The sequence below is a fragment of the Zootoca vivipara genome, chromosome 2 (assembly GCF_963506605.1).
Source record: "Zootoca vivipara chromosome 2, rZooViv1.1, whole genome shotgun sequence".
Lineage (NCBI taxonomy): Eukaryota > Metazoa > Chordata > Lepidosauria > Squamata > Lacertidae > Zootoca > Zootoca vivipara.
The window spans coordinates 7,867,840-7,879,926 of NC_083277.1; the positions used below are offsets into that span (position 1 = coordinate 7,867,840).

General features: G+C 44.7%; 1 protein-coding gene across 2 annotated transcripts; it reads left to right on the top strand.

Annotated features, from left to right (window-relative positions):
* Window positions 1-1,063: 1,063 nt before the first annotated feature.
* LOC118079485 (zinc finger and SCAN domain-containing protein 2-like) lies at window positions 1,064-12,063 on the top strand. Of its 2 annotated transcripts, none has more exons than XM_060270181.1 (4): window positions 1,064-1,207; window positions 2,746-3,452; window positions 6,319-6,397; window positions 8,102-12,063. In XM_060270181.1, the coding sequence occupies exons 2-4, from the start codon at window positions 2,751-2,753 to the stop codon at window positions 10,102-10,104; spliced, it is 2,784 nt and encodes a 927-aa protein (XP_060126164.1). In that variant the 5' UTR covers window positions 1,064-1,207; window positions 2,746-2,750; the 3' UTR covers window positions 10,105-12,063. The 2 variants fall into 2 exon arrangements, with proteins under 2 accessions (XP_060126164.1, XP_060126167.1); XM_060270184.1 differs by having other exon boundaries at window positions 1,083-1,211.
* The last annotated feature ends 24 nt before the right edge of the window (window positions 12,064-12,087 follow it).

Consider the following 12,087-nt stretch of genomic DNA (forward strand, 5'->3'; position numbering starts at 1 on the left):
GGTCGGCGGTTCGAATCCCTGTGACGGGGTGAGCTCCCGTTGCTTGGTCCCAGCTCCTGCCAACCTAGCAGTTCGAAAGCACGTCAAAATGCAAGTAGATAAATAGGAACCGCTACAGCGGGAAGGTAAACGGCGTTTCCATGTGCTGCTCTGGTTTGCCAGAAGCGGCTTTGTCATGCTGGCCACATGACCTGGAAGCTATACGCCGGCTCCCTCGGCCAATAATGCAAGATGAGCACGCAACCCCAGAGTCGGTCACGACTGGACCTAATGGTCAGGGGTCCCTTTACCCTTTACCTTAATCCGGGGACACTTTAAAAAAAAGAGAGAGAAAATATATTTTTAAAAAAGTTATTTTAAAAAATTAAGAAGTAATCTATTCTGTGGCCTCCTCTGTCATGCAGCCTTCCTCTGGACTGCTCTCTTGGAGCGCTAGTCGCTATGGAGTATGAGAAACCATATATGCTGCTGTGAGCCTCTTGGAGAAAAATGTGGGATACAAAGTAGGCTTTTATGATGATGATGATGCCACCCTATACCTGGAGGTCTCAGGGTTGTTGTTGTTTTGTTGTTTTTGATTATGTATTTTGTGGTTTTATATTTTGATCTTATTCTGTGAACTGCCCTGAGACCTCCAGGTATAAGGCATTATATAAATTCAATAAATTCATAATAATAGTAATAATAACAAATAAATAAATACAAATAAAAGCAATTTCCAGAGGGGTATCATGTTCTCTCTCGCAGCAAATTCAGAATATTGTGGCATCTATTTCCCCCTGTCACAAGCTCTCAGTCCCACTATCCTCACTTGTCCAAATAAAAAGAAAAAAGCTCATGCTATAATAAATGATCTCCGACTCTGTTCAGCTCCACAAGACTCTAGAAACAAATACATAAGTAAGATTTAAAAGGAAACAGAAACAGCCAGGAGGAGAAAGAAGGCGATTTACTGATGAGCCCAGAGACGGGAGGGGAAAAAGCTGGCAAATTGCAATCAGCTTCCCCAAAATCCCACCGTAAAAAAGCCCAGCTGGTAGAGGACTCTGCAGATTCCATGGTCTCAGCAGAGTCCTAGAGTGGCCCAAAACCATAAAGGTCATAGAGCTTTTCCGGTTTCCGGTTTCCCGCCGGGTCAGAGCATTGAGGTCCGTTTCCGGGAGCGATATCGCCAGTTGCAGAGCGCGGGAAGAGCGGTTGTGCCCAGGTAGGTGAGTTGCAGAAAGGATAGTTCCATAACCATTGCAGCAGCAGCAGCAGCAATAAAAATAAGGCTGGCTCCCTAGAGAGGCTGCTTAAGATTGCTGCCACGTGTTTACCCAGAAGTAAGGCCCCGTAGGATTCAATGGGGACCCTTCCCAAGTAAGTGCGTGCAAGGTTGCAGGTTGTAATCCTGTATCCGCTTCTCTGGGAATAAGCCCCCATTGAACTTCGTGGGGCTCGCCTCTGAGCGGACATGTAGAGAATTGGGCTCGAAATTTAGAAACTATGTGGGGTTTGTGGGGGTGTTTCTCCCCCACCCCCATATCGACTGGGGAGATTGCATCCAATCCTAAAAGGATTCCCCTTTTTTGTTTCCTAAATCGATTGGGACTAGATTTGGGATGTCGTGTTTTCCATTTCCCAAAGGAGCTGGGAAGTGTGCCACGTTAAAGTTAGCTTGTATCCTGCCATGCAGATTTTTTAATGTCTCCTCTCTGTGACTTTTAACTTATTTTAAATTGGTTTTTAGCGTTCTGTTTTAATTGTTGTAACCTGTCCTGTGACCTTGGAGTGGAGGGCAGGTAATAATAAATCATTGTAAGTCCTCCTCAGGGTGGGCCCATTAAGTTAGTCATGTCTATTAACTTGCCTATCTGGAGTGTGTTCATTTGTTGGGGGATGTTCTAAAAGCACATACACCCCCCCCCCAAAAAAAATTCCTTGGCAGATCCTGTATCTACAATTCATGGTTTACTTGGCAGTTTATTATTATTGTTGTTGTTGTTACTGTAATTGAATTAATCTTGTTGAGTTCATTGGGGCTATGTGTTTAGAATTTTCAGTCCCCGCGAAAGCAAACATTTAATCTCCGCTAAAATTTTGTTACTTGCCTACGATACTCAAACTCAAAAATGTTTAAACATTGTTTTATTATTATTTTCTTCTTTTATATAAGAATATTTTGCATTGATAAAAAAGTAAAATTCAATAAAAATTATTTAGTTTAGTGGCGACTAGTGGAAACTTTAGTTTTACCCAAATAGGAAGTTCTAACTGCCATGCTGAGTTGTTGATCTGCTGTTTACAAATAAATACAGTGCACCCTCTGGATATGAACTTAATTCGTCCTGGGGGTCCGTACTTACCCTGAACAGTCTGTATCCAGAGGTGCCGCTTCTGCGCACGTGCGTGGCGTGATAGAGTGCTTCTGCACATGGGCAAAGTGCACAGAGTGCATTTGCAGATGCGCGCGCAGCGAAACCCGGAAGTGTTTGCTGCGTTTGCAACCTGAAATTACATTATGTAACCTGAGGTACCACTGTACATCTATTCGGGGGGGGGGGATGTTTAAACGTTTTAAAGAAACAAAAAATCTCAAGTGAGAACCACTGTAACCTTCGTTTGAGGAGCCATTTGGCACCTAGCTTTTATATCTGAGTTTCTAACACTGGTGTTGCCTTCCCTGAGGCATCTGAAGCGCCACTCTGGGATTCGAGACTTGGTGGATGGATCTCATTGGTGCTGCTGTGTTTATTTTCTTAGATCCAATGATGGATAAACAAGAGGAAGTTGATTGCAAGCCGATGATGGATGATGGAGGAGGAAGTCAGTCATTTGAAGCTTCCCTTGGAAGCTCGGGAGATTGGCTTGATGTGAAGGAGGAACCTCAAGAGAATTCAACCCAGCTATGGGAAACACAGTGGCAACAGTACTTGAATACAGTGGAGCTTTGTCCCTTGGGAACCCCACAGGAACCCACCCCCTGGGACGATGCGCCGACCTTCCTGGCCTCCTTCGAGCAAGTGGCTGAAGCCTACCGGTGGCCCAAGGAAGAGTGGGCAGCCCGGCTCCTGCCTGCACTGGGTGGAGAGGCCGAGCAGGCCTTTAAAAGCCTGGAGGGCCCAGATAGAGAGGATTATGGGAAGGTGAAGGCAGCCATTTTGCAAGGAGACACCATGAACAGGGAGAATTACCGCCAGCACTTCCGGTGCTTCAGCTACCAGGAGGCCGAAGGGCCCAGAGTGGCCTATACCCGGCTGCAGGAGCTTTGCTATCGGTGGCTGAAAGTCGAGAAGCACTCCAAGGAGGAGATCCTGGAGCTGCTGATCCTGGAGCAGTTCCTGGCTGTCCTGCCGTCAGAAATGCAGAGCTGGATGAAGGGGCACTGCCTCGAGAGCAGCACCCATGCAGTGTCCCTGGCCGAGGATTTCCTGATCAGACACTTGGTGTCCGAGAGAAGAGAAGAGCAGGTAAGAGAGAGCTGAATCAAGGACGAAATCGGTCTCTGCCTTTATCACGGGCCTTAACTCATAAGTGGACAATTTCCATAGAAATAACTCGGGTCTCGAATATTTGAAAGACCACCTCTTTTCCTACAGGCCTTCCTGGGTGTTAAGATAAGGAGAGAAGGCCCTCTTGGTACCTCCACCACCCTCAGATGGTGGTGGTCTGGGAATGGGCCGCCTTTGTGGCAGCTCCTAAGTTGTGGAACTCCCCACAGAGGTGTGTCTGTCACTTTCGCTGTACAGCTTTTGTTGTACAATCGCACCTTGGGTTTTGAACAGCTCTGTTCTCAAACGATTTGGCTCCCAAACGCTGCAAACCTGGAAGTGAGTGTTGCGGTTTGCGAGCTATTTTTGGAAGCCGAACGTCTTCCGCGACTTAGGATTGGCTGCAGGAGCTTCCTTCAGCCAATTGGAAGCCGCGCCTTGGTTTCCAAACGTTTTGGAAGCCGAACGGACTTCCGGAACAGATTCTGTTCTAGAACCAAGGTACGACTATCCTGAAGCTGCACCTTGGTGCTGGGACCTGCCTTTGGAATGATGCTGGTGCTGGTTCAGTCAGCTTAAAAAAATGTCAGAGAGCCAGTGTGGTTAGCGTGGGACTGAGAAGACCTGAGTTCAAATTCCCGTTTAGCTCATCTCGCTCTCTTGCAGCCTGTGCTACTTCACAGGGTTGTGACAGGGAGAACATTGGTCCAGGGGTGGCCAACTCCCCAGAGACTGTGATCTACTCACAGAGTTAAAAATTGGCAGTGATCTAACCCCCTTTTTGGGGTTCAGGTCAAAGTTGTTGAGTTTTTTCAGGGAGGAGGTAGAATGTTGAGCTTTTTTTAGGGGAGCCACAGTTGTTCACCTTCTTTGGGGGAGCCAGTGATCTACCACAGACCTCCAGTGATCTACCTGTAGATCACAATCTACCTGTTGGAAATGCCAGGATTAGTGCATTGTGGTGAGGGTGGAGGTCCCTGATGTGCTTTTGATTAGTGAACAAAGCTAAAATTTAAATAAATTTGCTAAATTGAACCCACAGGGCAGCAGATTCCCCCCCCCCGGCAAATCCACGTCACCGGAGATGACTTTTTAAAAATCTCATACATTTTGCCCCAATTTCCGCAAAAGTTGATACCCTGCGGCCTGCGCTTCCTTCCAGAAGAGCTCAGGGTAGCAAACACAGTAAGATTAAAACACCTCTTTAAAACATCTAAAAACAGCAACACACACACAGATGTAAAGCTGGTGTACAACAACAACAACAACAACAACAACAGATGGAACCAAATCACATGTCAGCCTGCCAAAACAGAAAAGTCTTTTTTTTTTAAATATATTTTTATTAATTTTTCCAATTAAAACCAATTATATCACATTCATTATTTCAAATTATACACATATATATCAATCAAACCGAATGTTATGCCAAATCATCTAGAAATTTTTTTTTGGGTTCCCATGCTTCAAGAAATTGGGGATTCCTCGCAACCGTCCACTGCCGTCTTTTTTCTAAAGTTCAAATCGTCTCTCCGAGTTCATAATAATCCAGATCTTTCCCTTACAGTCACATAGATGTTTTCCTCTTTCAACCGATTATTTCCCAGCTGCTGAGATAAATGTCAAACAAAGTTTCACAAATGTTCTTTCTCCTGTGTGAGTTAATCAGTCCAGCCTCCCCATAAATCTTCTTGGTCTGGAGCGTCCCTATTGCGTCGACTCTCAACACGAAGCAGCGCCATCTTAAAAAAACTCAAATCACTTTCGTTTTCTCTCATAGATTAACGATCTTTATAAAATTTACAGCTTTTCCAGGCAGAAGAACCAAACCTCACACCATGCATAGACTCTTGGTAAATTAATGGATCTCCTTGCCCTATAGCTGAACTTAGCTTCAGGTCGCTGCTCCAATTCAAAGTGCGTCACAACTCATAAATCCTCCGAACGTGTCTAGGCACTCCTCCCATCCAACTAGAGGGGGGCTTTTCTCGTCAGCAACTCCTCATCTTCAAAAAATATGCTCAATAACAACAGTTTATAAAGTTCAACTCACACAGTCTTTTGCTTCTCTTTCACTCCAAACAAGCCAGGACATCATGTCTGGGAAGGTACGAAGTAACTCATATGAAAAAAAATAAAAAAGACTCGCTTCCCTTATCGCTCCGTCCCCATCAATTCTTCTTCCAGATGAAATACAGCCTTTAACTCCTCACCCTCAGCAGCATAGATTTCTTGGCAGTAAACAGCGCTTCTGCCCCTCCTTCTGAAGTATGTCCATAGATTTAAGCCTAATTATCTTCTTTAATCATGGAAATCCCCGCCATGCAGATTAGCGTCCGGGAGTCCTGGCCCTCGTAAGTGCTTCAGCCCAAGCTCCCCCCACTCCATAAACAGTCGGAGTGGGTCTGGGGGCATCGCGGGCCAGCGGCCCCTCTCCGTAACCCCCGGAGAGGGTAGGGGGTTGCCATTTACTCCCCTAGCAACCGCCAAATTCCTTACGAAGGTCAGAGGGATGGAAAACAGGTCCGCCATTCCTGCAGGCGGAAACCGGAACCTGCCAAAACAGAAAAGTCATGTAGATTTTCCAGAAAACGTCCGCTGGATTCCCCAGGAAAAAAATCTAAATTGGTGATTTAGCAGGTATATTAAAGCAACTTTTACAGGTGATTTAGGAGGTTTATTAAAGCAACTTTTGGATTTCAATTTCCTCCACTGAAAAGGAACCATGTTACATTTCCATAATGTGCAAATATCTCTAATAGGTGCTAAATGATCGAGGGGAATGGTTCTGTTAAGAAACGACACCCCCCCCCCCCGCCTGATGGGTTTTGCATTATTCTTGTAGGTGCCTGCACTCCCAGAAGAAGGAGCTATGAACCTGCAGGAGACAGAGAGTGAATCCTGGGAAGATGACACTGACATTGGTAAGAATTCCTTCAACCAGAGTTTATTTCTGCAAGCGTTTGGGCTTCCCCCCACCCAAGACTGTGGCTACTTCCCTCTTTGTATGTGGCTGTTTTGGCCGCAAAGGAATGGCATGCTCAGCCTGATCATTAGAAATAGAAGGAAATGGTTATAGAGGTTAGCAGGCACAACTTGGGTAATGATACCCACCAGCCAACAAAATCAAACTAAGTTGGGTAAGTTGGGGAAACACTTCTAAATATCTTCAGTAGATGAAATACAGTTTTGATCCAGTGTAAAGATACATTCAAAACAGATAAAATTGCAAATCATGGTGCATAAAAATCAATGATTTAAAAAATATATGAAAAGAACCGGATTTTTAAAATTTAAATTGGATTTTTAAAATAAATTGCTTTTGGAGGAAAAATCTTTCTAAAGATAGTTTTCTATTTAAGTTACATTATCGTCGAAAGGCTATTCATCAGAAAACAAGGATTTGTTTTAAATTTTTCTTGTGTGCTAAAACTCAGTCTTAATGTTTTGTTTTGTTTTTTTAAAAAGTTTAACCACATCAGTCAACAAACATGGATACATATGCTATAATGTTATTGTTTTAGTTAAATAAATAGTTTAAATTGTTATTAAGGAAATGATTATTTTTCTCCTCCCAATAAAGTACAGCAGAAAAGTTGTCCAAATATAAACAACTTATTAAACCTCACAATAATTTCATAATTAGCTGTCTATGTATTTCTAATAGTATAACCAAATCAGTAATTTTTGATATAACTAAAAACTACTCTGAAAATTCCAAAAATGAAACCCTCATCTGGTTGTAAATATTAAGATTATACCAGCAAGAATGAGTCTTTCGGGGGGGGGGGATTTAAATTAACTCTTACTGACTAATGATTTAAATCAAATCCACCCTGTTGCAAAGTAAGTACAGTAGCAATCTGACTTTTCTGTTCAAGTCAAAGCCTGAAGAAAATCCTTATAGAATCAAAACTTAACCGTGAAATTTGTCAAAGGCCAATAGTCAAAATAGATAAAACTACAAAGATGAGAGTTAGTAATAATTTACTGTTATAGGTAAAGGGACCCCTGACCATTAGGTCCAGTCGTGACCGACTCTGGGGTTGCGGCGCGCATTTCGCGTTATTGGCCGAGGGAGCCGGCGTACAGCCTCTAGGTCATGTGGCCAGCATGACAAAGCCACTTCTGGCGAACCAGAGCAGCACACGAAAACGCCGTTTACCTTCCCGCTGTAGCAGTTCCTATTTATCTACTTGCATTTTGACGTGCTTTCGAACTGCTAGGTTGGCAGGAGCTGGGACCGAGCATTGGGAGCTCACCCCGTCACAGGGATTCGAACTGCTGACCTTCTGATCAGCAAGCCCTAGGCTCAGTGGTTTAACCCACATCGCCATCTGGGTCCCCACCTATTTATCTACTTGCACCTATTTATCTACTTGCACTTTCGAACTGCTAGGTTGGCAGGAGCTGGGACCGAGCAATGGAAGCTCACCCCATCACGGGGATTTGAACCGCCAAATTTCTGATTGGCAAGCCCTAGGCTCGGTGGTTTAACCCACAGTGCCACCCGCATCCCATTTACTGCTTTAGTTTCCAGCAAGTCTTAGGTAGACAGGAAAGTGCCCTTCATCATTCTCTTGGTCCATGTAAACACTTAACAGGAGAACTCTTTGTCATTTCAACAGATCTTGGGACAGTGCAGGAAGATGGAAGTGAGAATTATCTGCCTGAAGAGAACGGGCAGGAGAACCATCCACCTGAAACGGGGCCACGGGGTGTGTCGGCAGAGAGAGCCAAGGACAACAGTCCCCAGTATTGGAAGGAGGGAGACGTCTTGGAGAATAGTCGCAGAGCAGAACGGCAGCAGGTGATCTACCTGAGGAAAGATGGGCAAAGATCCGTCCTTTGTGAGAAGGTTGGCAGGGAAGCAAGTATAACTGTGATCTGCCAGGGAACCATCAATGGCAAGAGAAGTGGGAAGGCCTCACGCTCTCGGGGGAAACAGCACAAATGTCCCCACTGTGAGAAAACCTTTAGTTGCCCAACACACCTAAGGAAACACCTGATCCTGCATTCAGCTGAGAAGCCCCTTAAAAATCTTGGAAGACACCACACTGGAGAGGAACCCTATAAATGTGCAGATTGTGGAGAGTGTTTCTCACAGAGCTCGTCTCTTGACAGCCACAGAAAGGAGGTGCATCAGGAAATGAGATCTGCCACCCTGCGGAAAAATGTATCTAGTGGGAAGAAGGAATACCACACATGCCCTGAGTGCGGGAAAATGTTCTTCAAGCCATCACAGCTGAAAATACATCAACGCCTCCACTCTGGAGAGAAACCCTTTCGGTGTATTCATTGTGGGGAGTGTTTTATGTGGAATTCAGGTTATATTCGCCATGGGAAGATGTGTCGCCAGCGGAAGAAATTGACCCGCCCCCTGCAAAAAGGATCTAGTGGACAAGAGAGATCCCACCCGTGCCCCGAGTGTGGGAAAACGTTTGACAGGCCATCGCGCCTCATAAGACACCAAGTTGTTCACACTAGAGAGAAACCCTATAAATGTGCTGATTGTGGGGTGCGTTTCACCCAAAGCTCAAATCTTGACTGTCATAGAAAACGGATTCACCAGAGAAAGAGACTGGTCCCTCTTTTGAAAAAATTACCCACCACGCAGGAGATTCGGCAGGAAATGAAATCTCGCCCCCTCCAGAAAAACGTACCTGGTGGGCAGAAGAAACGCCACTCATGCCCTGAGTGTGGGAAAATATGCTCCCACTCATCAGTGCTAAAAACACATCAACGGATTCACACTGGAGAGAAACCCTATCGGTGTACCCATTGCGGGGAGTGTTTCATGTGGGGTTCAGCTCTTTCCCGTCATAGGCAGAAGGCTCATCGGGGACAGAAGCTGGTCCCCCTTTCGTACAAAGTATCTAGTGGACGAGGGAAATCTTGCCCGTGTCCCGAGTGTGGGAAAGAGTGCAGGTGGATATCAGAACTAATAAGACATCGGCGCATCCACACTAGAGAGAAACCCTTTAAGTGCACCGATTGTGGAGAGTGTTTCAGATGGAATGCATCTCTTGGTTACCATAGGAGCAATTGTCACGGGGGAATGAAATTGGTCCCCCCTGTGCAAGGGGGGTCCTCCCCACATCCTGAGCATGGGCAAACATTCAGCAAGACATCACACCTCGCAAGACACCAGAGAATCCACACTGGAGAGAAGCGGCACAAATGCTCCGAGTGTGGGAAAAGTTTTGATCGGGCGTCGCACCTCGCAAGACACCAGAGAATCCACACTGGAGAGAAGCGGCACAAATGCTCCGAGTGTGGGAAAAGTTTTGATCGAGCGTCGCACCTCGCAAGACACCAGAGAATCCACACTGGAGAGAAGCTGCACAAATGCCCCGACTGCGGGAAAAGTTTTGGTCAAGCGTTACACCTCGCAAGACACCAGAGAATCCACACAGGAGAGAAGCGACACAAATGCTCCGAGTGTGGGAACAGTTTTGATCGAGCATCACGCCTTGCAAGACACCAGAAAATCTGGATGGGAAAGAAGTTATACAAATGCTCCGAATGCGAGGAGAGTTTTGTTTGCAGGGCCGGCCTTGCGAAACACAAGACGTCTCACTCCGAATTGGCCCTCAAGAGTGCATCTGAGCAACTTGATGGTGCTCTGTGAGTAACCCTGGGAAACATCGTTTTGCAACAGAGGGGCTCACCACAGAAAAGGCTTCCCCCCCCCATTGCTGACTTCCAAATTTCCTGGCTCATTTGGATTTGTTTAGTTTAATCAAACAAAATGCCAACTTACTTACTAGCCTATTGGTAAAAAGACTGTAATATAGTACCAAAATGTATTCATTTCAACCAGGTAGGTTTTATTAAAGACAGGCCGGTAGCTGACCCAATTCACAAACGTTGAATTTTGTCCGTTATATAAAGTAACATAAAATTCCTTCTCTTTTTAGAGTAAGCTTTTGAGAACAAATTTGTAACTTTTACCCATCAAAATATGAGAGGCGAATTCTTAGGTGTGGTTCCTTGATTATATGCTAACAATGTGGTGAAACAAATTATTGAAAAATCAGCAACTATGTTTTGGACTTTCCAGAGAACAACAAAAAAGCAACTCATTTGACACCACTTCCAATAAACAACAGTGTCATAGGAGTGCTTATCCCTAAAAAGACTTAAAATGATTTTTTTTAATCCTTTATTAATAAATGTTAATTAATGTTGGGAGTGGTGGGAGGAATTTTTTTCAGTATGGCATGGCTAGGAAGAGTAGCTGCCATAAAATTGTTAGACCCAAATTCATATCAATTTAAAGTTCTGCCCACTGAAATTCCAAAAGCTAAACTTGTGGCAGAATTTACTCAGTTCATTTCTATGTGGGGGGGGTGGGGAGGCAATCAAGAATTACAACCAAAGTTATCTACAGCATTTGTAAGGACTTTCAAAATTATCAGTTGCTGTGATGACAACAACACAAAACAATGGATTGAAATGGAAAAAGAACTAAATACAGTCATACCGTGGGTTGCAAACGCTGCAGCAGGGCCGGCTCTAGGGGTAGTCTGGGTGGCGCAGGGCGCTGGCCCGGTAGGGGGGAGCCGTGCAGAAACCATGTGCACTGTGCCTGCCCACCAGCCACGGCAAGGAGCGGGGGGGGGGGAGGCGCCGGAGCGATCTCCGCGCCAGGGCGCCCAACGTGCTTCAGACGGCCCTGCGCTGCGGGTTGCATGTTTTCAGGTTGCGGACCGCACTGAACCCAGAAGTACCGGAATGGGTTACTTCAGGGTTTTGGCGCATGCGCAGAAGCGCAAAGTGACATCACTCGCATGCACAGAAGCAAACACTGCGGGTTGCAAACGTGTACCTTTAAACAAAATTAGAGCAAATTCATTTATCTCCACTAGAGTGCAACACCTAGAGAGAATTTACAACCCTTTAAATTTTGGATTGAAAAACTGAATGTGCTTTTATCATCCTCTCTTTATAGCGATAAGTGTCATTGATTTGCCAATTGCGAAAGGAACTATATATACCTAGCATAATAAATACCTTCATAATGGAGTTCAATTAAAATCCGGCCAACAATTAAAAGAAGAAAATATCAGGCACTCCTGGTATAATATACACCAAATTCTCCATTTTGCCCCCCTCCGGTAGTGAAACTCAGGCTAATATGGAAATTAATGACTATGGAAATGCTAATTACACAGTGTAAGAACCCAGTTTCTTAAGGGACCTAATATCCAGTACTTACATGGGCTACCAAAATGTTAAGAGTAGAAAAACTTTCATGTCTAAAAACTCACACCCTTTTTTAATATACAAATTTGTTAAAGGGAAGGAGGGAGGATCAGTGCATCCATCTTAATTTACACATATGTTGATAATATCTGCTCCAAATGTTCAAACTGGTCCCCAAACAAGGTTGGTGTACATAGATTCAGTGTTTCTGTGACTTTGATTGGAGTTAACCTGCTTTGCAGCCGCTGCATATGTTTTCCCCAGTACAATTTACTCTTTGTTAATGCACTTTCTGACGCACTCTTAATTTGTCTCTTCTGCTCCTTAAGTTGCTGATCTCCTACTTCACAAGCTTCCAGTAAATATTCAGAAACAATGGCAACTGGTCTGGTGTTTTGTTACGATC

Bases quoted from the DNA above. Each gene is read 5' to 3' on its own strand.
- LOC118079485 (XM_060270181.1), top strand. From the start codon at position 2,751: ATGATGGATAAACAAGAGGAAGTTGATTGCAAGCCGATGATGGATGAT. The intron at 3,453-6,318 runs GTAAGAGAGAGC...TTATTCTTGTAG, and splicing joins CCGAGAGAAGAGAAGAGCAG to GTGCCTGCACTCCCAGAAGA. The intron at 6,398-8,101 runs GTAAGAATTCCT...TCATTTCAACAG, and splicing joins GGAAGATGACACTGACATTG to ATCTTGGGACAGTGCAGGAA.